General features: G+C 37.3%; 1 protein-coding gene and 1 non-coding gene across 2 annotated transcripts; one reads left to right on the forward strand and one right to left on the reverse strand.

Annotated features, from left to right (window-relative positions):
- The first annotated feature begins 7 nt into the window (after window positions 1-7).
- BBS5 (Bardet-Biedl syndrome 5) lies at window positions 8-24,184 on the forward strand. Its single transcript, XM_045780244.2, has 12 exons — window positions 8-534; window positions 2,748-2,830; window positions 6,447-6,512; window positions 7,422-7,471; window positions 7,604-7,731; window positions 11,496-11,631; window positions 14,246-14,341; window positions 16,468-16,530; window positions 18,593-18,727; window positions 22,589-22,672; window positions 23,598-23,621; window positions 23,774-24,184. The coding sequence occupies exons 1-12, from the start codon at window positions 194-196 to the stop codon at window positions 23,873-23,875; spliced, it is 1,308 nt and encodes a 435-aa protein (XP_045636200.1). The 5' UTR covers window positions 8-193; the 3' UTR covers window positions 23,876-24,184.
- On the reverse strand, window positions 9,079-9,182 carry LOC123783419 (U6 spliceosomal RNA). Its single transcript, XR_006777202.2, has one exon. It is a non-coding gene; the product is annotated as a U6 spliceosomal RNA (small nuclear RNA).
- Window positions 24,185-24,363: the final 179 nt, after the last annotated feature.

The following is a 24,363-nucleotide window of genomic DNA, read 5'->3' on the forward strand; positions in this document are numbered from 1 at the left end:
GATCTGGGGAAAGAAAGTTCCTGGCAGAGAAAGGGGGCCCTGCTTCGCTGGAATGCAGGCAAAAGGATCGGATAGAAATAGGTCAGACAGGTGGGCAGGACCAGATCTGGCCGGGGCCGGGTAAAGAATTGAGAATTTTAAGTCTAAATTTCTTGACTTAGCAAAATGGCGGAGAGCGTGGAATGTCTTAAGGATGTGTGTTTGGAGGCTAGGTAAGTCAGTCACTCAGAGGTCAAGCACACGCTCCTGGGCCCGGGCCAGTTTAGCTTCTCCGAGCCGCCCAACCCGGCCTGGAGCTTCAAATCCGCTTAATGACGCGACGGGGCGGGGGAAAGCGCGCACCCTACCTCAGGAAGCTTGGATCTCGGCGCCCGCCGTAGACGTCGTGACAGAGGCGGCCCGTTGCCTGGGAGCCAGCGAGACGCCACTCGGCCTCCTCCGCTGTGGAGAGTGCCACCGTTGGGCCTCGGTCACCATGTCGGTGCTGGACGCGCTTTGGGAGGACCGGGATGTCCGCTTCGACGTCTCCTCGCAGTGAGTCTCTCCCGGGACCTGTAGAGGGCGCCGCAACGCGGTTTCAGGAGGAGCCTGCGCCCCCACTGCTCACGGCCCTCGCGAGAGCGGGAGGAGGTTTGAGCCTGTGGTCGGCTCTCCGGGAGACCCCGGACTGGCCTGGCCACTGCGGGAACGCTTCTCAAGTAAACCGTTTGAGTGCAGTGCGATCCCCGGCCCCGACCTGGCCCCGGGCACCTATCGGGAAGCTGAGCCCAAATACGTCCGGGACCATCTAGGGCTTGGGGGTCCGGTACACCCAAGTGAGCTTGGAGTGCCCAGTTTCCTATGGTGCAGGAACGTTCGGCAGAGACTCAGGAGACCGGGGTTCTGAAACTAGGTCTGGAAAAGCGACACACATTGTGGGCCCTTAGGCTTCGTCATTTTAAGCTTGAGCCTCTTTGCCTGTAAAACAAGGGAGGTGGGAATAAGCATTCTCCAAAATTCCTAACCACGCAAACTTTATTTCCATGATAAGCTTCCATCTCGTTATTCATTTAAATCACCAATGGGAAGAAGGAGCTACTTTTTGGAACCTCTCAACATTAACCCTGGGTGGTTGTTGTTGTTTTTTAAGTTTTTTGGGAGAAGATATTTGCAAAAGACATATCAGATAAAGGTCTGGTATCCAAAATGCTTTAAAGAGAGAATACTTAAAATCCTCCTACCCAAAGGCCAAGGGGGAAAATTCGCCCATTGAGATATTAACTGTTGGAAGACCGTGAAGCTAAGGTTCTAGGGTTAATGATATGAAGCTTCTTAGCCACTTTTTATGATTCCTTATCATGACCAAAACCTTAGAAAATAAAATAATTTCCCAGGCTTAGTTGTGGCTAGATATCTAATACTAACATGGTCTTAGATCCTTTAAGAAGTTGTGAGGGAAGGGAATTTATAAAATTATGAATGATGGTTACATATTGCACACATTCTATGACTTTTATTACTCTCGGAGGGTTCTTAATCCAAGCAAATGTCCATTTCATGAAGGTTTCCATTTTATTGAACATTTAGCAGATGCTTACTTACTATGTTCTAGGTACTGGGTACTGTCCTGATAGCTAGAGATACAAAAATAATAGAAAATGATACACCTGCCCCCGATTTTAGTGCAGGAGATACACATAGACAGCTATTTTTTAAAATGTGGTAAATACCATCCTGGAGAAAAATGAACAAAAAGATGGGGTATCATAGAAACGGAATAGTTCATTTTGCCTGGGGAAGGCCTTGAAGAAGAAATAATATTTGAGTTCAACCCTGAAGATTGGGCAGGGCCTTGTCAGGTTAGACAGGAGAGTATTCCAGAAAAATAAGAAAACTAAACAAAACATTAAGAGCAGAGTCTTGGAAGTATAAACGTCATTGGCTGGAAGGCAGGGTCGGCAGGTAGAGGATGGAGGAACAAACAGAAAAGTAGATTAGCCAGGTTATAAAATATTTAGCTGAGGATTTTGGACATCATTTTCTAGGCAGTGGGATGACATGGAAGACTCTTAAGCAGGAAAGTTATGTTATGATCATATCTGTATTTTCAGTAGGTAATTGAATCAGCTGTATGGAGAAGGTGTTAGAAGGCTCTACCACATATTCTGCTAGGTTTTTGTTTGTTTTGGGACACTCCGGAATGCATTCTGTCAGTCAGCAAACTATTCTTCACTCTTTATTTCCTTTTATTCCCTGTATCTAATTGTTTACCGAGTCCTGACGATGCTTTGCTTTAACTTGCTCCTTCCGTGACTGCCTGACCACCTCTCCTCTATTCAGAAACCTCTGTGGGTTCTCCATTGTCCACAGGACAAGGCCCATACCTACCCAACTAGCATTCAGAGGTAGTGGCATGTATTTCTCAGTACGTCTTAACATGAATCTTCCTCCCGAGCCAGGCCCATCTTTCCACATTCTCTTGTCATTTCTTTTTTCTGGTCTTTAATCATGGACTCCCCTCCCTCTCTCTCTTACTTCTCCAAATCCTACCTCTCCTAGTTCTGGTTTCTCTACATGCCCTTGGTCATTGCAGGCCCCACTGGTCTCCAGATTCTTAAAGTTTTTAAGCCCTTATTTTCAAATGCATGAGCATTTGGTACCGTATCATTTATACTCTTGGCTGTTTTATATGCATATGTCTCTTTTCTCCCTAACTAGATTGTAAGTGTGTATAGTTGTAGCTATTAAAGCCTTGATATTTATTTTAGACAAATGAAAACAAGACCTGGAGAAGTCCTTATTGATTGTTTAGATTCAATTGAAGACACCAAAGGAAATAATGGGGATAGAGGTGAGTACATTTCCTAATATGTTTTATATTTCTGGTTTGAGTTAAAATTGTTAACTCATAATAGCTGGAGAATAAGATATGAAACAGCATTATATGTAACTGTAATTGTGACAGTGAAAGAGTTAAATCCACATAAGACTTTTCTCAGACTTAAACAGAAGATGGGTATTATACCTATAACCAGAGAATACAGGTTCTTCCTCAGAACTTTGGTCCTTCAGTAAATCTCAGTTTTGACATCAGTTCTCTCCAACATAACTGTTAAAACTCCGGGAATCCCTGTTTGTAAGGGGCATGGGATAGTTCTGACTTTTGAATCTGCCTCCCCACACAAAGAATGTGAGGGCATGGAACATAAGTAGGTCATAGCTGTGCTATCTGGAGCCATGCTTCCTTTTAAGAAATCCAAGAGTAATTCACAGTCCCCCGAGACTGACACCTGGAGATGGACATGTGGAGAGCAAATTTAGTGCTATATTATGAAGTCTATTTGTAGGTTAAGCATGAAAGTCCTGTGAGACATCTATGTATGTCACTGAGGAGCAGCCAGAGTTGGACTCTGGAGTTCCTCTCAAACCAAATTTCCCAAAGTATGGAACTTTGAAAAGTCCAGGCTGCATACAACAGCTGTACTTAGAGCCAGTGTCCAGTGACCAGGTCTTGTAAGCATCACTGTTGTTTTTGGAAAAAAAAACAAGGGATGAGTGGGCAGCCTAGTATATCTGAAAAGGTTTTTTAGAGGAAAGGAGGTTTAGGAGGATGGGTCATAAACCTCTTACTGAAAGAAGAGTAAGTGGGGGGAAAGGAGCAGACCTCTTTCAGGTGAGAAGTATCAGTACATCCTAGAGTCTGCGCAATAACCCTCATCAGGAGAACGTGCCCATGCAGCCTTTCAAGTGGCCACTTGCTCTCTGCGTCTTTCTTCTGGTCTGCTCTGGGGTGCAATGTGAGCAGCAGGCTTAGTTTTGGGCCTTTCTTCCCTGTGAAGGGCACCTATCACCACCAGCTACAGGCAGAACCTGTCAATGGCAAGGGCTCATCCTTAAAAAAATGCTTAGATCACATTTATGAAATGCTTCCTGGTGTCGGCCAGGCCCAGGTGAGAGTGAGGTATGAGGGTTTAGCAGCAAACAAGAAGTCTTAGTTTGTGCCTTTGAAGACATTTGAGGGTGGAATAATAATCTCTAGATACCTGGATCTTGACAGACCTGAATTAATTTAAGGAAGCCAAGAGAAAATTTGGTTGTTCTACAGACTGGCAGGGACTCTTATATAACAGTCCATCCACCAGTCCATACAAAGACTATGGCTTATAGAACATTTTTCAATTCATTGAGTACTCACTGAGTACAGAATCATATTCTAGCACTTTGGAATAGAGAGAGCAAAACACCTCCCTGGCCAGAAGTATCCATCACGGTGAGTGCCTGAAATCTTCCTATTCATAAAAATAACTGTATGTGTACTCACCTCTGAAACAATTCCCTAGAAAATGGAATTTTACAGGAGTGTAATAGAGCTTCTGGTTAATAAGAAGGTAGAAAAGAGAAGGGGACTCCTGCCTTCTAGCCTTCTTCTTCCTTTCCTTTCCAGCAGTTTGAAAATGACCAAATTAAGGCATTCATTAAGTTCAGTTCATGTTAAAACTATAAATACCCCCAAAAGATTAGCACATTTAATCCATTTCAACTGTAAGTACGCTAACATGAAATTATCAGATTAGCTTTGCACATTGAAGCTGTATGGGAATGAAACAGCCATATTTCAGTGTTTGAGATTAGGAAAAACAAGGACAATTATATTTTAGTGTTCGGAAAGACAGAGAGAAAAGTCCATGCCTAGGACACTGGGTTTGTAACTATAGGATGAGGCCTTTCAGCAAGAAAGAGGCAACATAAGAATGCTAGAGATTTGTAGGAAATGTATCAAAGAACTGAAAAATAGGTAATCAGAATTGGTCAGTGGCTTTACTTACCACTCCATAATTTTTCCTGGAATCCTCTAATAGACAAATATCAAAAAGAATCAAAAGATGTCCTGGGCTTATAGCCCAGTTGTGGAGATATAATGTTACTTACATGAAATAAGGAAAACATAGATCAGTGTATCTATAATAACAAAATAGTTTGTCCACAAATAGTCTGTCTGTCTTGTACCACTGGCTTACATTTGTCCCTCCAGGTCCAGTACCCATCACCCTTTCCTCCTTGCCCTGGGAAAATGACCTATACAGACTACGTCAAGGGACTCCTTGTGCACTCTAGCTTTGGGTTGGTAGAGCCATGCCGGAAGATCAAAGGGAGGCAGGAGAGTGAGGTCTGGGTATTTATTCCCCTGGTTCTTTCTCCTCAAGGTATTCAGCTGTGCAGGACTTCCAGATTTGGCTAACTGTTCCCTATCCTTGTCCCACTGGGCCTGGGGTGGTAACAGGTTTGCAGCACTCACTTATGGTTCCTGACAACCCCGCTCATACCTTTGTAATAAGTCCTTTTATAAATAAACCTCGTTATTCTAATTTAAGTGTGCCATCTGTTGTCTGTTTGACCCCAACCAATAGATGCAGTGTCTACTCTTCTATGATCTTGAGTGAACCTTATACTCTTGCTGTGCTGGGTTATTTATTTTTTTGTCAAACATAGTATGTTCCACAGTTTCTCTTGAGAATGCCTTCCTTTATTTTAACCGCCTTATTCCATCTCACTCTAGCATTCCCACAAGCTGAGTTTCTCTGATTTTGGATATTCTAGGGGTTTTCGGGGAGGAAGGGGAATTACCTGGCTATAGATTACTCATCAAAAGAATTCTATGGTTATAATTTGTTGAAGAAATGTTGGTTAAACAAAGTTAAGAGAATTTTATCCAGGATTATCACAAAGCTATGCTAATATGTTAATTGTATTATAAATCTGTAAGATACATAGTTTACCATACTCAGATTTACTTCACTTTTTTTTTCTAGAGCATTTATAGGGACTGCTGTTTCATAAGACACACTTTGGGAAATGAAGTTTATCTAACTCTATATTTCAGTTAAGAACATCAGTCTGAGGTTAGGAATGAAAAACATAAAGCCGTAAGCAGACTTCAGCCTGGCCATAACTTCATATGAGCCAAAATTTTTTGCTTATTGCAAAAAAAAAATGAGTTTATACGTGTGGCTTATGTAAATGAGAACTGTTTAGAGAGCACTCCTGTGGCAGAGATTAGTGTATATATGAAAGTCCTTTGAGAAATGTGATTTCACTAAATGGCTTTGTAATTATACTATCCCATACTCATTCTCAGTTGTGCATATGACCTGCTGGGACTCCCAGAACAGCTTCCACCAAGACAAAATTCCAGTACACAGTTCTCTGTTGATTTGAGTCAAACCAAGTTATTGGCATTGAATACCTGCACCGCTTCTGTAACTGTCAGATTTTGTTTCTCTGGGATTGTATACCTTACACAGGATAGATATGAGCAATAAACATATTTAGTTGATAAATGTATGAAAACATCTGTGGGGATTACTGCTGTTACTGAGCTAGAAGTTCCATGTTTCCCTCTTTCTGTACTGTGAAAATGGGTCCTTACTTAAAGTAACCTATTTTTGTGTGTGTGTGTTTGCTTTTAGGTAGACTCTTAGTAACAAATTTAAGAATCATCTGGCATTCTTTGGCATTACCCAGAGTCAATCTTTGTAAGTATCTTTGTTGGATAACACTAAAGAAAAAAAAAAATACTTTGTTAGGTGAACTTGCACAGTGGCTGTTGATAACCAAAAAAGCTGTACTGTGAAATATGCAGAAAACTTAAATTGATAAAAACTTTAGCAGTCCTAGACTAATCACAGACTGTACCATTTTGCAAAAGAAATATTTTTCAGTCCATTTCGTCTCTTGGACATACACGAGATTTAGTGCTTTTACGCTGAATGGTTTTTGTTCTTTGCTTATCTTTGACAACTTGCTATGACCTGTTTCAACTAATCCCAAAGAAGGGAGATCTAAATTCTAATAAAAGTACAACCTTTCATTGTGTCAAATTTTGTTTTACTTATTTTTAAAAATTATTTTAGATTGTCCAGCTAGACCTTTTTTCTTGAGGTACTGGTGCTAAGATGTTCAGTAAACGTTCTATATAGGTTTTATTTATTTATTTTTTTTAAAGATTTTATTTATTTATTTGACAGAGATAGAGAGCCAGCGAGAGAGGGAACACAAGCAGGGGGAGTGGGAGAGGAAGAAGCAGGCTCATAGCGGAGGAGCCTGATGTGGGGCTCGATCCCGTAACGCCGGGATCACGCCCTGAGCCGAAGGCAGACGCTTAACCACTGTGCCACCCAGGCGCCCCCTATATAGGTTTTAGAGAAGCAAACTTCCTTTCTTTCTTCCTCAGAGAAGCTATGAATGTTGTTTGTCCAAAGAAGCAGAATTTACTTTCTAGTTCTTTTAATTATTTAACTTAAATTTGTAGTAATTTATTAAAATGTTTTAAAGTTGTGCTTTACGTATATTTAATTTTTAAAACTTAAAGTTCTGTATACAGAGTTTTTTATCTCTCAGTTTATTATATCATGTTCTTGAAATTCTTTGCTTTTGAATTTTAGCTATTGGTTACAACTGCATATTGAACATTACCACAAGGACTGCTAACTCTGTAAGTCTGAAAAATCTTATTGAAATATATATAGTGAAGAAACATTAGATATTTGAGATTGGACTTTGTTTTCACTGTTAAATGAGAAATTGCTCTTGAAATCTGAAATTTTAAATAAATTTCTCCTTACAGAAATTACGAGGCCAAACTGAAGCTCTTTATATACTAACAAAATGTAACAGTACTCGTTTTGAGTTTATATTTACAAATTTGGTTCCGGGAAGTCCTAGACTTTTTACTTCTGTGATTGCAGTACACAGGTATGGTAATACTTTATGGATTATTGTATAATTTTAAGGCAATTCTGTGATATAAAGGTTTAGAGGATAAAGTATATGATTGTAGTACTGTCTTCCTCCAATTTCAGGAAATTGCAATACCCTGAAGATATATAGAAGAACATATTGCATTATCATTTAATAAGCACTTTGAAAGTATTTATAAAACACATAAGACTACTGAAGATTCATAAAAATTTCTACTGAAAATTCTATTAAATTAGCTAACAAGGTAGTTACAGTGAAATAGAGAGTTCATTCAATGTAGATAACCAGGTTGGATCATTCAGTTAATGAATTAAAAAACATTATTTTAGGGGAACCTGGGTGGCTGAGTCAGTTAAGCCTCCAACTCTTGGTTTTGGCTCAGGTCGTGATCGTAGGGTCCTAAGATTGAGACCCACCTTGGGCTCTGCACTCAGTGCAGAGTCTGCTTGAGTTTCTCAGTCCCTTTCCCCTCCCCCACTCTCTCTCTCTTTCTCTCTCTAAAATAAATAAATCTTTTTAATTTTTTTTTAAGATTATTTTACTAGCAGGGGCGCCTGGGTGGCTCAGTCGTTTAGCGTCTGCCTTTGGCCCAGGGCGTGATCCCGGGGTGCTGGGATCGAGCCCCACATCAGGCTCATATGCTGGGAGCCTGCTGCTTCCTCTCCCACTCCCCCTGCTTGTGTTCCCTCTCTCGCTGCTGTCTCTCTCTCTGTCAAATAAATAAATAAATAAAATCTCTTAAAAATAAAAAAGATTATTTTACTAGCAGTAGAAAGCATGTCTGGGTATTTTCCCTAAAGAGTTTTGGTGTTTTCTTTTGTGGTTGTTTTGTTCATTTGTTTTCTAAATTTTTTTCACTACCTTAGCTCTTATTTTTAAGATTTTTTTTAATTACTTGAGAGAGAGCGCGAGAGCACAGAGGGTGAGGAAGAGCAGACTCCCTGCTGAGCAAGGAGCCTGCTTCGGGCTCGATCCCAGGACCCCGAGGCTCAATCCCAGAACCCTGGGGCTTGATCCCAGGACCCTGGGATCATGACCAGAGCCGAAGGCAGCTGCTTAACCAACTGAGCCACCCAGGCGCCCTGCTTTTTTTTTTTTTTTTTTTTTAATTCTATAAGGAAATGCAAGTTGACATCTTCTCATTTCCAAGATATGTAAAAACGAGATATTTGCACATAATTTTTCAGGTGTAACTCAGCCTCATCCACATGTCATAAATTGCTTTGCAGGAATATTTTTCTAATAAAATATCACAATTTCATTATTCAGAGCTGCATGTTGTGCTCATATCATTTCCTCCGAGTTAATCTACAAAGGGTGGCAATTAGCTAGGGAACTGCAGAAAATATGGAATGCTTCATGAATATGCTTGTCATCATTGCACGGGGGCTATGCTAACCTCTGTATTATCCTGGTTTTAGTATATGTGCTGCTGAGGTGAGCACCTTAGCTCTTTATTTTTAACCAGCCCTAAGTCCTATGATTTTTTAAAAGCTTGGCTAAGATGATAGGCTATTATACATATATACAAATTTATACTCAAACACACAAATTATATATTATTGTTTTAATTTGCATTTCTTTATTACTAGTGATGTTGACAATTTTCTCCTTTTTTTGGCTATTTGTAGCTTTCTATTATAAATTTCTTAATTATGCCCTCATCTGTCATATATGTTGCAAATTTATTTCTTAGTTTCCTAGTTATTTGGTTTTACATTTTGTTGATGATTTTCTAATCTACATAATGGTTTAAATTTTTTGAGATACAATTCATGTAATAGAAAATTTACCATACCATTTCAAAGTTTACAGTTTGAGGGGCACCTGGGTGGCTCAGTTGGTTAAGTGTCTGCCTTTGGCCTGGGTCGTGATCCCGGGGTCTTGAGATCGAGCCCCACATCAGGCTCCCTGCTTAACAGGAAGTCTGCTTTTCCCTCTGTCCCTCCCACCCCCACTTCCCGCTCATGTGCTCTGTCTTACTCTGCTCTCTCTCAAATAAATAAATAAATAAAACCTTTAAAAAAATAAAGTATACAGTTTGATAGTTTTAGTATTTCACAATATTGTGCAGCTATCATCACTACCCAATTCTGGAATATTTCTGTCACCCTAGAAAGAAACCCTTATAGCCCTTTAGTCCCCATAGTCCTTCCCCATTCCCTCCTCTTCATAGCTCCTGGCAATCACTGAATTACTTCTTTCTCTGTGGATTAACCTATTGGGGACATTTAATATAAATGGAATCATACAATATAGTAGCCTTTTATGATTGACTTATTTCACTTACATAGTGTTTTCACTGATCATGTCGTAGCATATATCAGTACTTCACTCTTTCTTATAGCTAAATAGTATTCCATTGTATGAACATATTTTGTTTACTCACTAATTGTTGATAGACATTTGGATTGTTTCCACTTTTTAGCTATTATGAATATTTTTCATTTCTGTTGTACATATATCTAAGGCTTAGCTCTTTATTTCACTTTAGTTAGAGATACAATATGAAGAGGAGTATGAAAGGAGCATATAAGCTGCTTTTCTTCAATAATATAAAAATAAGTGTTCCCCCACAAATAACTCACAGCATAAATAGTTTCCATTTTGTCCACTGGTTAAATATTGATGATTATAGCACTAAAGGAAATTAAGATTTATAGGCAAATGCTCAAATCCTCATCTTTCACAATTTATATATTAGGTTAATTAAAGTAAAAATCATAAGTTTAACAATGAATATTATGATTTATATAAATGACTTCTAAAGTTATTCAGGCTAAGAAAATCCTTCAGTTTTATTAAATGGGTAAATTAGCCTATGAGTTTGTGGGGTAAAATTATAATTAATCAAATGTTATAAAAAAACTAATCCAAAAAGTTATAATAAAACCCAGGGGCACTTGGGTGGCTCAGTCAATTAAGCATCCCAGCTCTTGATTTTGGCTCAGGTCATGATCTCAGGGTTCTGAGATTGAGCCCCATGATGGGGCTCCACACTCAGCGGGGAGTCTGCTTGAGATTCTCTCTGTTCCTCTCCTTCTTCCTCTCCCTCTGCCCAGCCCCCTGCTTGTGTGTGCTCTCTCTCTCTCTTGCTCTCTCTCAAATAAATCTTTAAAAGGAACTAATCAAAACTAATAAATACAGAACCGTCTTCTGTATTGATTATTTATCAGTAGGAAGGCAAGGAGAGAGAACAAAGTTAGAGGGATGTTATATACACACGTACACTTGCACACAGATACACAGTCTCCTAGGGTCCCTTTTGGAGTTAATACAGATTCATTCCAATTTTCTGTATAGGGGTAGCTGTGAGCATGTTTGCAGTTGCAATGAGAAAAAGAATTGGACTCCCAGTTGTGCCTTTCACTTAAAGGTGCCTTTGACTAAAACAGAAATGGAGGGAAGCATTTTGATAGGGAAAAATAATTTCCATGTCTGTTATATGCAAGCATTGTTTTTCAGCTTAAAGAGAAAATGCTTCCTCTCATTTGTGCTGTACCATACACATTGTCTTAAAAATTAGACCTTTAAATTTAGGTTACTGAGATAAAATATGTAAATACTACACTAAAATGGTAAAGTCTATAAAAGACTGTGACACCAAAACTTATTGAAAAGCAAATTTTTTAATTTATTGTGATAATTATTTGAGTGATATATGTAAGTATTAACAATTGTATATTTTGGTAGATAAGTAAACATAACCTAGGAAAACCACATTTTCAGTTTGGGTTGGTCTTTGTTCTTTTTTATAGAGCATATGAAACTTCTAAAATGTATCGTGATTTTAAATTGAGAAGTGCACTAATTCAAAATAAGCAGCTAAGATTATTACCACAAGAACATGTATATGATAAAATCAATGGAGTATGGAATTTATCCAGTGATCAGGTATTGTGCCAAAAGCTAATGAACCTCTTGGGTCAGTGCTTTGGTAATCATTTTTCCATTTATCATTGAGTTTGAATATTCACTTAACTCTGTTAAAATTAGCATTATATCTCCTGATAAATCAGCAATATAGCTCTCGATATAAAATAATATTCCAATTTTCACATTTTCATGGTTTTGTGCTCTTTTTAGCAACATTTGTTGTACATAGAATTTACAAGTGGAGTGCCCTGAGAGATTGATTATCTTTTTCAGTCTCCATTCACTTAAAGATTAAAAACTCAGGCCCCAAAGAATTAAGTGACTTCATACATCTAGTTCGTCTGAGAACTGCGTTCTTCCCCACATGCTGCACTACCCTTAATATCTTGATAACTTAGGCTGATGGAGGAAAGCCATGAGGTGGACAGCCATGGAAGACTTTTAATCTGGTCTTTTTGGGGGTACTTGGCTGGCTCAGTTGGAAGAGCTTGCAACTCTTGATCTCGGGGCTGTGAGTTCAAGCCCCATGTTGGGTGTAGAGATTACTTTAAAATAAAATCTTAAAAAAAAAAAAATGAAAGAAAATCTGGCCCTTACGGAATTAAACATATAACTCATTTGGTGATTCCTCCATCCATTATTATAACTTCTCATCTGCTCTTGAAGTTATGACCAGTTAAAATATCTAAGTTGGAATAAGTAACACATCAATTTCTAAAGAAAAATTTTCTCTTACATAAGAATAGTTTCCAGCCTCTGTGTGTGTTACAACCTAGGTTAGACTGATAACCACTGGGGTAAAGCTATAGCATTTAAATGAGAGCTTCTTGCTAAACACTGAATCATAAACTTAAGTTGTAATTAAATTTTGCTCATTTGGAAAGTTCTAGTTTTAAACTCTGATAATGGTTCTGTAGTATATAGACAGCTCTACATCTAAATAAGTCCTAATCAGGAATCAGCAAGCTTTTTACTCTAATGGGCCAGATGGTAAATATTTTAGGCTTTGCTGGTCATACCATTTCTGTCATAACTTCTCAGACTTGCCATTGTAGTGTGAAACCAGCCATAGGCAACAAATGAGCATGGCTGTTTCAATAAAACTTTGTTATGGACGCTGAAATTTGAATTTCATACAGTATTCATGTGTCATGAATTACTATTCTTTTAACTTTTTTCCAACCATTTAAAAATGTAAAACTTGGTTTGTGGGACCAAGAAACTTGGCTTCTTGGCTTGTGAGCCATACAAAATGAGGTAGCAGGCCAGATTTGTCCCATAAACCATAGTTTACAGATCTCTACTGTAGGTCATAGCTTAGATGTCATTGTCTGTAAGCTTTCTTTTGTGTTGCTTATGGAGTCTGTACTTAATTACCACTTCAAATTGTTCCTGCTCTAAAATACAGAGCTTGTCTGTACCCCAACATTAGATTATAGGCTTTATAAGGATAGAGGTGGAATTACTCTGTTCATAGTTAGATCCTTACCATCTAGCACCACACCTGGCATTTTAAATTAATTAATTAAGATGTTCAGGATTATCAGAAATATTTTACTGAAAATAGGACTGTTATTGTTAACCTAACTTATGTTTATTGAATATAAAATATGCCCTCCTATTCTTTTGGAATAGATCCTTAGGAGTTTTGCAAGTTGCTCTCTTCTTCTAAATTAAGAGGAAAGAATGACGTAAATAATTATTCCTTATAAAGTTAGAGTTAGTACTGTTTAATGGGATGTGGGCCAGGAATAAGGGAGCTAAAAATTTTTGTATAACAGTTTTTTTCAAGATGAGAGTAAAGGAGGGAAATTATCTATATACTTACACATGTGTTTATTAACTTAATTGTAATTAAGAAATAGGTGGTCTTTTCTGATGTATCAAACCTGGTCATCCCAGAAGAGGGCTTTTCAGGTTGTGGGTTTGTAAGTTAATGTTTTGTGCCCGACCTCACCATATAAAATAAGTCCCTCTGGGAGTATATGGTGCGGAGGAGGTGGGGGTAGCGGTGGATGACGCTATAGATAAATGGTAAAGGTGGCTAATTTTGGTGCCATGTACTGGGTATTAAAGATTTTTTTTAGACCATTTAGCTACCATTAATGGAGTGATTTTGAGTAGATGTTGAAGGGCCATATAATTGGAAAACAGTTTTGATTTATAGTTAGTGTTAAAGAGCCATAAAACATCTCTTGTGGACTAATGGGGGTTATCACATACGTTTTGTCTTTCTCTTACCACAATTTCCTTGTCTTAACGTATCCCAGGATTTGAACAATAGTCGTAATAAGATCTAACACTTGCAGAATGCTTACTATGTGCTAGACACTGCGATAAGGGCTTTATTTATAGGGGTTATTTAATCAAATCTCCATTTTATATTTGACACAATGCACCAAGAACAAATTTTTGCCCATGGTCAGACAACTGTAAGTACTGATGGTATAATGATTAGAGTCTAACTTCAGAATCCAGGCCCTCAGTCATCTAATTGTTCTTCGATCCAGTGAATAATGAAGTCATTAATACTCCATCTGCTACTGTGACAATGAGAATTATTCTGGTGTTTAGAAAATAAAGAGTAAGTATTCAAACAAATGATCATTGATGTATCTCTCATCTTTTACAGGGAAATTTAGGAACCTTTTTTATTACCAACGTGAGAATTGTGTGGCATGCAAATATGAATGACAGTTTTAACGTCAGCATACCATATCTGCAAATTGTAAGTGCATGCATTTGGGTGACCTTATTTTAATGTAGAATAAATAATTTCTGTTCACTAGTTAATAGAACTTTCAGGATTAGATGAATTCTGTCTCCCTCTTTTTGAGTGGCAGCAGTGTACCTGAGAGCAGACTTTTTAAAATGTTGGTAATTCATAATTTCAACATAGAAAAGACCCAATGGTACTTACATTCAAGGAAAACCCCACCAATATCAACTTTTTGTTAAAAGAAAAATATATTGGATTTAAAAATTTTTAATAGTCACCATACAGGGGCGCCTGGGTTACTCAGTCAGTTAAGCGTCTGCCTTCAGCTCACGTCATGATCCCAGGGTCCTGGGATTGAGCCCCACATTGGGCTCTCTGCTCAGCAGGGAGCCTGCTTCTCCCTCTCCTTCTGCTGCTCCCCCTGCTTGTTCTCTCTCTCCCCCTCTCTCTGTCAAGTAAATAAATAAAATCTTTTTTAAAAAATAGTCACCATACAGATTAAAATGTGGGTTTTTTTTTTCTTTTCCTTGCTTTTTTTTTTTTTTTTTTTTTTTTGAGATGTGTCCTTCTTCCATAACCTTTTCATGAGGCAGGTATATAGTGGTTCTTTGCATGGATTCAACACACTGATCCACACACACTGTATTGGCTCTCTTAACACTGCTTTTAAAGCCAGAATGAATTCTTTAATTCTGTGAATGAACTGTTTTCACTGTATTCAGATACAGGATGTAGTACAAGCTGGATTCATACAACAGGTTTGGTGAAAGGAATTAAGATGGTTTTTAGTGATAATGATTTTAGCTTAAGTTCAATTAAAGCTGTTAAAATCCAGAATAAGAACTAACTACATCTGAGACCAATTTGTTTTGAGAGTAAAAGTGGTTCTTTTTATCTCTTCTGCTGCTACTCTAAGTATGTGATTCAGTGAAACAAATAGTAAACTCCAATAAACTGAAGAATTTTGTTTTACATAAGGAAATTACTTATAGGACTCTAGTGCAAATTAGATGGAACATAAAAATAGTCAATGAAAATCCTGTGTGGTTTTCCTATGATAATTGCCCTTATTGTGGGATATAAGTAGTCTTAGCACTAAGCAGTTTCTTTAACAAATACTTATTGAATAGACACAATGTATGTGATATCTGGAAAATGTCATTTTTTAGAAAGATTTCTTGGTTTATAAGAAGGATGATTCTTTGCTAACTATTCCCAAGCCTATCTTTTGCTAAATTGTTTGATTTCTGGGTTACTTTAAAATACCAGATCATTCATTTGCCAAATATTTAGCACCTACTCTGTGTTTGGTGCTAGCAATACAGTCATGAAAATTATGAACCAGTACACAGTTCCTGCTATCAAGGAGGTTTCAGTCTGTTAGAGATTAAGCAGGAAATCATAGAATCTGATAGGAAGAAAATCATTTCTGGTCATCTAAAGAAACACAAGAATTTATAATCGTGTCTGGGAAGATACGATAGAGTCTCCATAGGTATTTGATAAATGTGTTTGTATTGTTCATTGCTGTTTTATATGGTTTACATATGTTATAGCTCGTCTGACCTAATCTCTATTATACTAAAAAATTACTGAGTAGTAAACAACCTTGTGCTTTTCTTCGTTCTTCAGATAGACGCTTTTTGTTATTTAAGAATACAGTTACCAAATATGGCCTCTGGAATGAATTCAGCCTGGTCCAAACAACTTGCAATCTGATATCAACACAGTCTGTCACTAGGACAGTCATATTCATGTGACTTTTAAAAACTAACCCAGCCTTGGGAACCACAAAAAACACTCTCCAGTACTAAAAGATTGCCGGCCTTTGGTTTAAAATACTCAGAAAAATTTTAGACTCCCTGATTTTGGGGGATATTTGAGTGGGATAATTTGTGCATATTTCAGAGATGTCTTCTTTATATTACCTTACAAGTTTGCAGCCTATTTCTAGTATGAGCATTTTCATTTACTTGATTTCTATGGGAATATAATGAAGGAAAGAGGGAGAAGTCTGTTCTTTAGACTATGAAAAGCAGTTACTGTGTAGAAGTTGAAAAACTTGTTTGTGCTAAAGAATCACTACTATCAGATAATAAAAACATGCATTTTCTTCTTTTTCATTTTACATCTAGCGTTCAATAAAGATTAGAGATTCAAAATTTGGTTTAGCTCTTGTCATAGAAAGCTCTCAGCAGGTAAGATATTTTAAATTTTATTAATCTTTAATAGATTTTTTAAACTATGTGACAGTCTATTTTTTTGTTTTATTTATATAGTAACCAGTTTACATCCAAGAAGCATATTAGCTTTAACATGTTAAATAAAGAGTTTAAAGTCATATACTAATTGTCCACATAGGAAAAATCTTTTTATAAAAGTTTCTTTTTTGGGCAGACATAACCATTATTATCATCATGATTATCATTTTTTAATGACAGAGTTAAGTCACTGAACTTTTCATGCATTCTCTCAATCTTTACACAACCCTATGATACAGTTACTATTTTTCCCCATTTTACATTCAAGGAAACTGAGACTTGGAGAAGTTAGGAACCTTGCCCACAGTCTCACAACTAGTAAGTGGTGGAGATAGGTTTTGATTCAGGTCTGACTGATTGACAAGAATGTCATTGAAAAACATATATATAAATACACACACATACGCACCCTGTTTGAGATTTTATACTCTCATATGCAGATTATACTGTATCTAATTATAGTTGCTATGCCCCATGAGCCAGATCTTTGCAGAAATACATTTAAATAAAACATTTACTTATTTGTAAAATCAGTGCTCTTCTAAATTCTAAATGTAAATATGAATGTCTACTCACTCCTTTCCCCTGGCCTGCAGACTTGTAGCTTCCATTTACTGGGTGCTTACTATGTTTCAGGAACTGTGTCAAATATCATGTGTACATTATTTTATTTAGTACAACAATTTGATAACTTTTATGATTAGAAATGTGAGGCTTGGGGGCGCCTGGGTGGCACAGCGGTTAAGCGTCTGCCTTCGGCTCAGGGCGTGATCCCGGCATTCTGGGATCGAGCCCCACATCAGGCTCTTCCGCTATGAGCCTGCTTCTTCCTCTCCCACTCCCCCTGCTTGTGTTCCCTCTCTCGCTGGCTGTCTCTATCTCTGTCGAATAAATAAATAAAATCTTTAAAAAAAAAAAAAAGAAATGTGAGGCTTGGATGGGGTCACTGGGTGATGGGTATTAAGGCATGTGGTGTGATGAGCACTGGGTGTTATATGCAGCTAATAACTACATCAAAAACTAATGATGTACTATATATTGGCTAACTGAACATAATAAATGAATAAATGAATGAACAAACGAATGAATGAAAAAGAAAATTGAGGCTTAAAAGATTAAGGAAAGTATGTTTCCCAACATAATAAGGCTAGTAAATTTGTTTTAAAACCAGAATTTAGGGGGTGCCTGGGTGGCTCGGTCGTTAAGCATCTGCCTTCGGCTCAGGGCATGATTCCAGAGTCCTGGGATCGAGCCCCATGCCAGGCTCCTCCGCTGGGAGCCTCCTTCTTCCTCTCCCACTCCCACTGCCTATGTTCCCTCTCTTGCTGCCTGTCTCTGTCAAATAAATAAATAAAATCTTTTTTAAAAAATTAAAAAAATAATAATAAATAATAAAACCAGAATTTAAACTCAAAAGTATATGCTCTCAACCTAAAGCTTATGCTCTCACCTTTCACAGTATGCTACTTAATTTTTTAACACTTTCAACAACAACCTGTCCTGGTCAGGTTTATTCCCTAATTCTTCAAGGAATTAGCCTCAGCTGGGCCATTCCCTTTCTTTTAATATATGATCTATTCCTTTTCAAGGTCTAGCTCAAGAAAAACTTAGTTTGTTGGCCTTCACAATCTATAGTGTATTTTTTTTGAATCTTAAAACATCATCTTTGATGTTTACAGATGAAGTGATGTGATACCTGGATATGCTTTAAAATAATCCTGAGTGAGGGGAGGAGATTTGGGGAAAGGAGAGGTTAAAGATGGAAAAGAGTTTGCCAAATGTTGCTACTTATTGAAGCTGGATGATGGCTACATGGACACTTGTACCCTTTTTTTCTATTTTTGTATATGCTTTAAGTTTTTCATTACAAAAATTTTAATCAAAAAATCAGCTTACCTATATTGCTCTGAAATAAGGACATTAGAGCATAGTTTATCATATAGTGTAAATACCCATTCCTCAGGCTTGTTTTTTGTTTTTTCATTATTTTTTCTTACAGAGTGGAGGATATGTTCTTGGCTTTAAAATAGATCCTGTGGAAAAACTACAAGAATCAGTTAAGGAAATCAATTCACTTCACAAAGTCTATTCTGCCAGTCCTATATTTGGAGTTGATTATGAGATGGAAGAAAAGGTATTTTGTTCAGTATGTAAAATAAAGAGTTTACTGAATTGCTTTTACACAATCTATAAAATTCAGATATAAACACATTGTGTACAATTTAATTTTGAACTGTGTTTAAAATGATGGATATACAGACTCTGCTCAGAGAGCATGACCCCTCGGCCATCACTAATTTGTGCCATCTACCCGTCTTCTCACTGGCTGCTTCGTCATTCATTCCTGCACTTCTAGGAGAGCAGTTTATCCAGAGAGGTGTCCATGTGCAAGGCTCCTCTGATGTGGACAGACTTCAGTCTCTCGCTCTGTTTTATTTTTATTCCACTTCTGCCTCCCACTAGCATTTGGGCAAACCTCACAGGCCTCACAGACACTGGGCTTTTCCCACAGAGCCCTGCAGTATAGCACCTCCAGGAGTCTGCTCCATCAGTGTGGCCCTGGTCCATTCCCTATTCATCAGTGCCTCTGCCATGCTGGTTATGAAATATTTTGAATATCACATCCACATGTCTGCTCTTTGCTTTCCTTATGATTTCTGGGTTTTCCCCAAACCCACCCTGCTCTCCAGGTACGTCCGCTCTCTTTTGACTTTACTCTTCAGCCTCTCCAGCTGGGACCCTTGTCATCCGGTCTGTCACTGGTGTCCTCACCAGCCACTCCATTAGAGATGTCCTCACTGTCTGCTCTGTCAGAGGTACTCTGGCCAGAGGTTTTGTGTCTGGTGCCCTCACTGACCACTCTTGTCACAGGCTCCCTTGCTGTCTGTTCTTTTGCTGGCGCCCTCACCGTACACTGTGATGGTGCCCTTGCCACCACTCTTCCAACAGCGTCCCTGCTGGTGCTCAGCATGTTGAGGCCATCAGACAGCACATGTATTATCTATATCTCTTCTACTCTTGGACTGCAGCATGTGACCAGAGAAGATCAGGAAGTAGGGCTGGGCAGCTAAGTTCAAATTCACACCCTCTGACTTCAAACAGACCCTTGTTGCCTGGTAGCGCTCCTTGCTAGCTTTTTCTCTCCCCGTAATATTCTCTATATATCCCCCTTCCCTTCCAGCTGAAACTTGTCTCTGGGCTGCTGACACTGTATTATACATATAGTCATGTTTTTCACATCTTTAACCATCCTTTTCTGTTTTCCTCCCTACCTGCGCTTCTTTCAGCACTCTCCCTTTCGTTCTGTCTTCTCTGTAGATGCCTCAGGAATATCAGCCCTCTTCCGGTTTCCTCAACCTGTACTTCTGTTAGATGACTCCCCCGTCTTTTATTCTGATCTTGACACACTCTCGCAGATGAACATGGTTCTAAATATTCTTGAATATTTTCACATAAATGAGCATTCCAAACAGCATAAATTGAATTTCTCGTTTAAAAGTTTGTCCTAGTAATTTAATTAAGTAATTTTCCAAGTCTGTAAGATACACTGGGACTTTAGTATCTCAAACTTGGCATACCTAAAATGCTATCATTTTTCTCAAAGGCACTATCCTGCTGATGCATCTATTTTCTACTTATTTATTTTTAGCACTGGCAAAGTCAGCTGTGCTCAAAACTTCAGAGATTTCATTTTTTTATTTCCTCATTGTCTTATTTTACACATTCAATCATACAGTCTCGTCCCTTTTCCTATCCCTTTCTTTTCACTCAAACCACAATTACCATTATTACTCTTGCTTGCATAATAATATTGTAGAACATGCCTGGTCCTTGGAACCTAGCAAACCTATCTTTAGTCCTAATTTCACCATTTATTTGTGATTCTAGGCAGATTTGAGCTTCAATTTTCTCATAAAATGAAGATAATCTGCAGGGTCCAGTTGGTTGCCTTCGGCTCAGGTCATGACCCATGTCGTGCTCCCTGCTCAGCGGGAAATCTGCTTCTCCCTATCCTTCTCCCTCTGCCCTTTTCCCCTTCTCGTGCTCTCTCACTCTCGCTCTCACTCTCTCAAATAAATAAAATCTGTAAAAAATTTTTTTAAAAATGAAGATAATCTCTCTCACAAAATTATTGATCATATCTGTGCAATGCCTGGCACCTGAGAGACACTCAGTATGTTAGTTCTCCTACCCATTCTCTCTCTGCCTTTCATTTCTTCTCTTCTTTTTTGGCCCCCAGTACATAATAATAAGCAGCCATAATAACCCACTCCATCATCTCATGTAAGTCCCCACTCCAAAGCCACCTCTTCAGGAAGGTCTTCCCTGACCACCATCTAAAACAGCAGCCTCCATCATTTTTTTGTTCCTTATCCCTGTTCACTTGCTTGCTTTATATTTGGTAACACTCATCAGTCTTCTCCACTATAAATCATCTCCATGAAGTCAGGGATTTTCATCTATTTTCTTTAACCACTGTATCTCCAGCAATTTGAACTAGCACAAATAGGCGCTTAGTGAACATTCATAGATGTTGAATGACTACATTGAACACCTATTGTTCCCATTCACTGCTCTAAAAACTTTATACACATTATCTCGTTTAATCCTCCCAACAGTGCTATGAAGTATAGCATTATTATTATCTTTATCTCACAGTTATGGAGACTGACACTTAGCTAGGTTGTTACTTGTACACAGTCACACAACTCTGTGGTTGAAACATTGAGGCAATCCTCAGATTAAGGGATTAGGTCACTTTTGTCAAGGAATATACTTCTACCCTACACACCTTCCCACCAGTTACATATAGATAAAGTCTGAATTCTTTGGGTTGGTATTAAAGAATTTCTGTGGACACAAGCCTACATTTCCTACCTTATCTGCACAGCCACAGTGTCTGGTTGTATAGGCTGTGCACTGCTCAACTATGAGACCATAGTAAACATAGACTTTAGTGTGAATGATGCTCCTTGGGATTGTTCAGTACAATAGCCCTGCGTAGCTGCTTCTGTCTCATGTGAATCTTCTGTTCTGACCATACTGGATTATTCATCTTTCTTCAGCCACATCCTGAAGTTTCTCACCTTTGCTGATGCTAGTCCTCTCTGTCAGAAATACCTTTTCCCCTAATCCTACCTATGGAAGTCATCCTCATCCTAAAAGACCTAGACTACATGCCATTCTTTTCTTAACGGAAGTTTCTGGGATTCACAAGCCAGAAGTCCTGTCTCTAAACTTTTTTATTATAATAGATACAGCATTTGTTACAATTACTTTTCATAGGTTGAACCATATGATACTAATATTTGACCGTTTTGACTAACAAAAATGGCAATTTCATATGTTCCAACCTAATATTTAGTTATTTATAATTGTGTTTTATCCTTTGTTCCATCCCCACTAGACTACAAACCTTTTGTGGATAGCGGCAGGGACTTTTTACTCTTGGTAGTGTTAGCATGGTGCCTAACACACCAGAAATACTAAAACATTTTAAAAATGAATTAATATCAGCACCATATTTTATTCTGCTTTACCATTGGAATATGCCATGCAAATCTGAATTCTTTTACTTTTCACAAATTCTATTTAATGACTATTTTAAAGAAAATTGAAAATTTGCTCTTATCAAAACTTAGTTTTTTTAAACTATGTGAAAGAAAATCAGATTAAGTCCATTGAGAGTTTTTTCTTTAAGTATATCTCTATGTATCATATTAAGTTTGTGTAAATTTGTCATTTTAATACTTTTGATGGTATTGACTTCAGATTTAAAAGCTTAGATTTAACTGATTTATTACTCAAGTTAGTTTTAATAGAGTATAAATTATACAATGATTTTTCTAAGACTTGAGTAGTTTTCAGTTGTTTTATCCTTTTACAAGTATTTACAATTCTCACAGCACATTTTATTAAAATTATTTGTTTAATTAATATTGTCTCCTTGATGCATTTTTTTCCTTGATGTATTTTAATATCTACTGATTTTTAGCCACAGCCCCTAGAAGCTCTGACAGTTGAACAGATTCAAGATGATGTAGAAATAGACTCTGACAATCACACGGACGCTTTTGTGGTGAGCATGACAAAGAGCTGCTAAATTTCTTATGATTTTTTTTATCTGGGTCATGTTTAAGTAGTGGCTTAAGTGTATAAAACACCATAGAACTTCAGACTTTTGGGAGTTATCTTAAACATGAGTTAGAAAGTAATTTTTTTAAGTTAAGGATTTTTTCTTTGTGTGAAATTACTTTTAAATGACCAAACGGGGAAATAGTTTGAGAACACTATTATTGAGAGAATTTCAGATCTGTGAACATTTTTTCATACCTTAGAATAATAAAACAGGTTAAATAGTTAATTAAATTAATTTAAAATCTATACTTTTCATTATTGATCTTTATGAGATGGACTTCCTTTCAATTTATTGGTATATTATATTAAAAAGTGTATTTAAACTATGAGCTTTCCTGTTTCTGAATTTGTATTATTTCATAGCCAAAATAATACTAATGTTTTCTATATAGTGTAGTGTGTGAATCTGGCCAGCATACCACTCTGGGAATAAATATTTTTAAACAAGTGTGAAATTAATATAAAATATTTAATTGTAAACTACAGCATTTGCTGACACATTGAAGCACTGATTGTTTTGTTTTGCCAGCACCTTCTTCTAAACCAAAAGTAGGGATGAAATTTTATACTTCTAAGTCATTCTTTTTATCTTCTTTCAAGTTAACAATGCTAATTATATATTAAATTACAAAACACATTTTTTGGAGCTCAAAGCATAAGTCTTGTAGTCATTACTAATGATTGACGGAAGAAGTGAAATCTGCTTCTAGTGTAGTAAAGAGAGGTGAGAGGACCATTAGACACGCGGGAACAGAATGTAAATTACATTTAGTTACACAATTGTTTAGTAAATTAATTACCTGTTCCTTAGTCCACTGACCTGTTATATGTCAAGTATGTGAAATATAATTTTCTTTGTTTTATAGGCTTATTTTGCTGATGGCAATAAGGTAAGCACATTTTATCTATAGTATATGAAAAAAAACTTTCTGTATTCCAGCATTTAGTATTCACAAAACTTATGTGAAACGTATTCTTTGTTTTTTTCTTCTTCCTTGCCCACCTTCTCTACTCCCATCTCATCCTCTTATCTCCCAAAAAGCAACAAGATCGTGAACCTGTATTTTCAGAAGAACTGGGGCTTGCAATAGAGAAATTGAAGGATGGATTCACCCTACAGGGACTTTGGGAAGTAATGAGTTGATCTTGAGTTGAGCTGGATTTCTATTTAAAGATATCTCAAGATTAAAGATACTAGTCGCCTGCTATAAGGCATGGAATAGTTTTTACTTTCACAGAAAAAGCTTTTAAGAAAGAGTTTTTTAATGATTAAGGAAGAACTCACTTATCTAATTTTATTGCCACTTTTCTAAAAATTAAATTTAAAATTGTAATCAAAATGTATCTGGTTTGTAAATATGTTTATTTTGTACCTAATGCTTGTAAATTATTAGTCTGCAGATAATAAATGACTGTATCATGTTGGGTTTAATAAAGAATTTATGCAGCACCATTTAATGTTTTGAAAGTATTATTTAAAAGCATAAGACTATTCTTACAGAGTAATCAAAATATTGCCTTTTTAATTATAAAAATCTGGTTTAAATAAATTATCAAATGGCTCCAAATGTAAGCCAACTCTAATATAAATTGCGACCCTTAAACTTATCATGTTTAAGTAACCATTTCTGT

The sequence above is a fragment of the Ursus americanus genome, chromosome 1, assembly GCF_024610735.1.
Source record: "Ursus americanus isolate L20-20 chromosome 1, mUrsAme1.1.p, whole genome shotgun sequence".
Lineage (NCBI taxonomy): Eukaryota > Metazoa > Chordata > Mammalia > Carnivora > Ursidae > Ursus > Ursus americanus.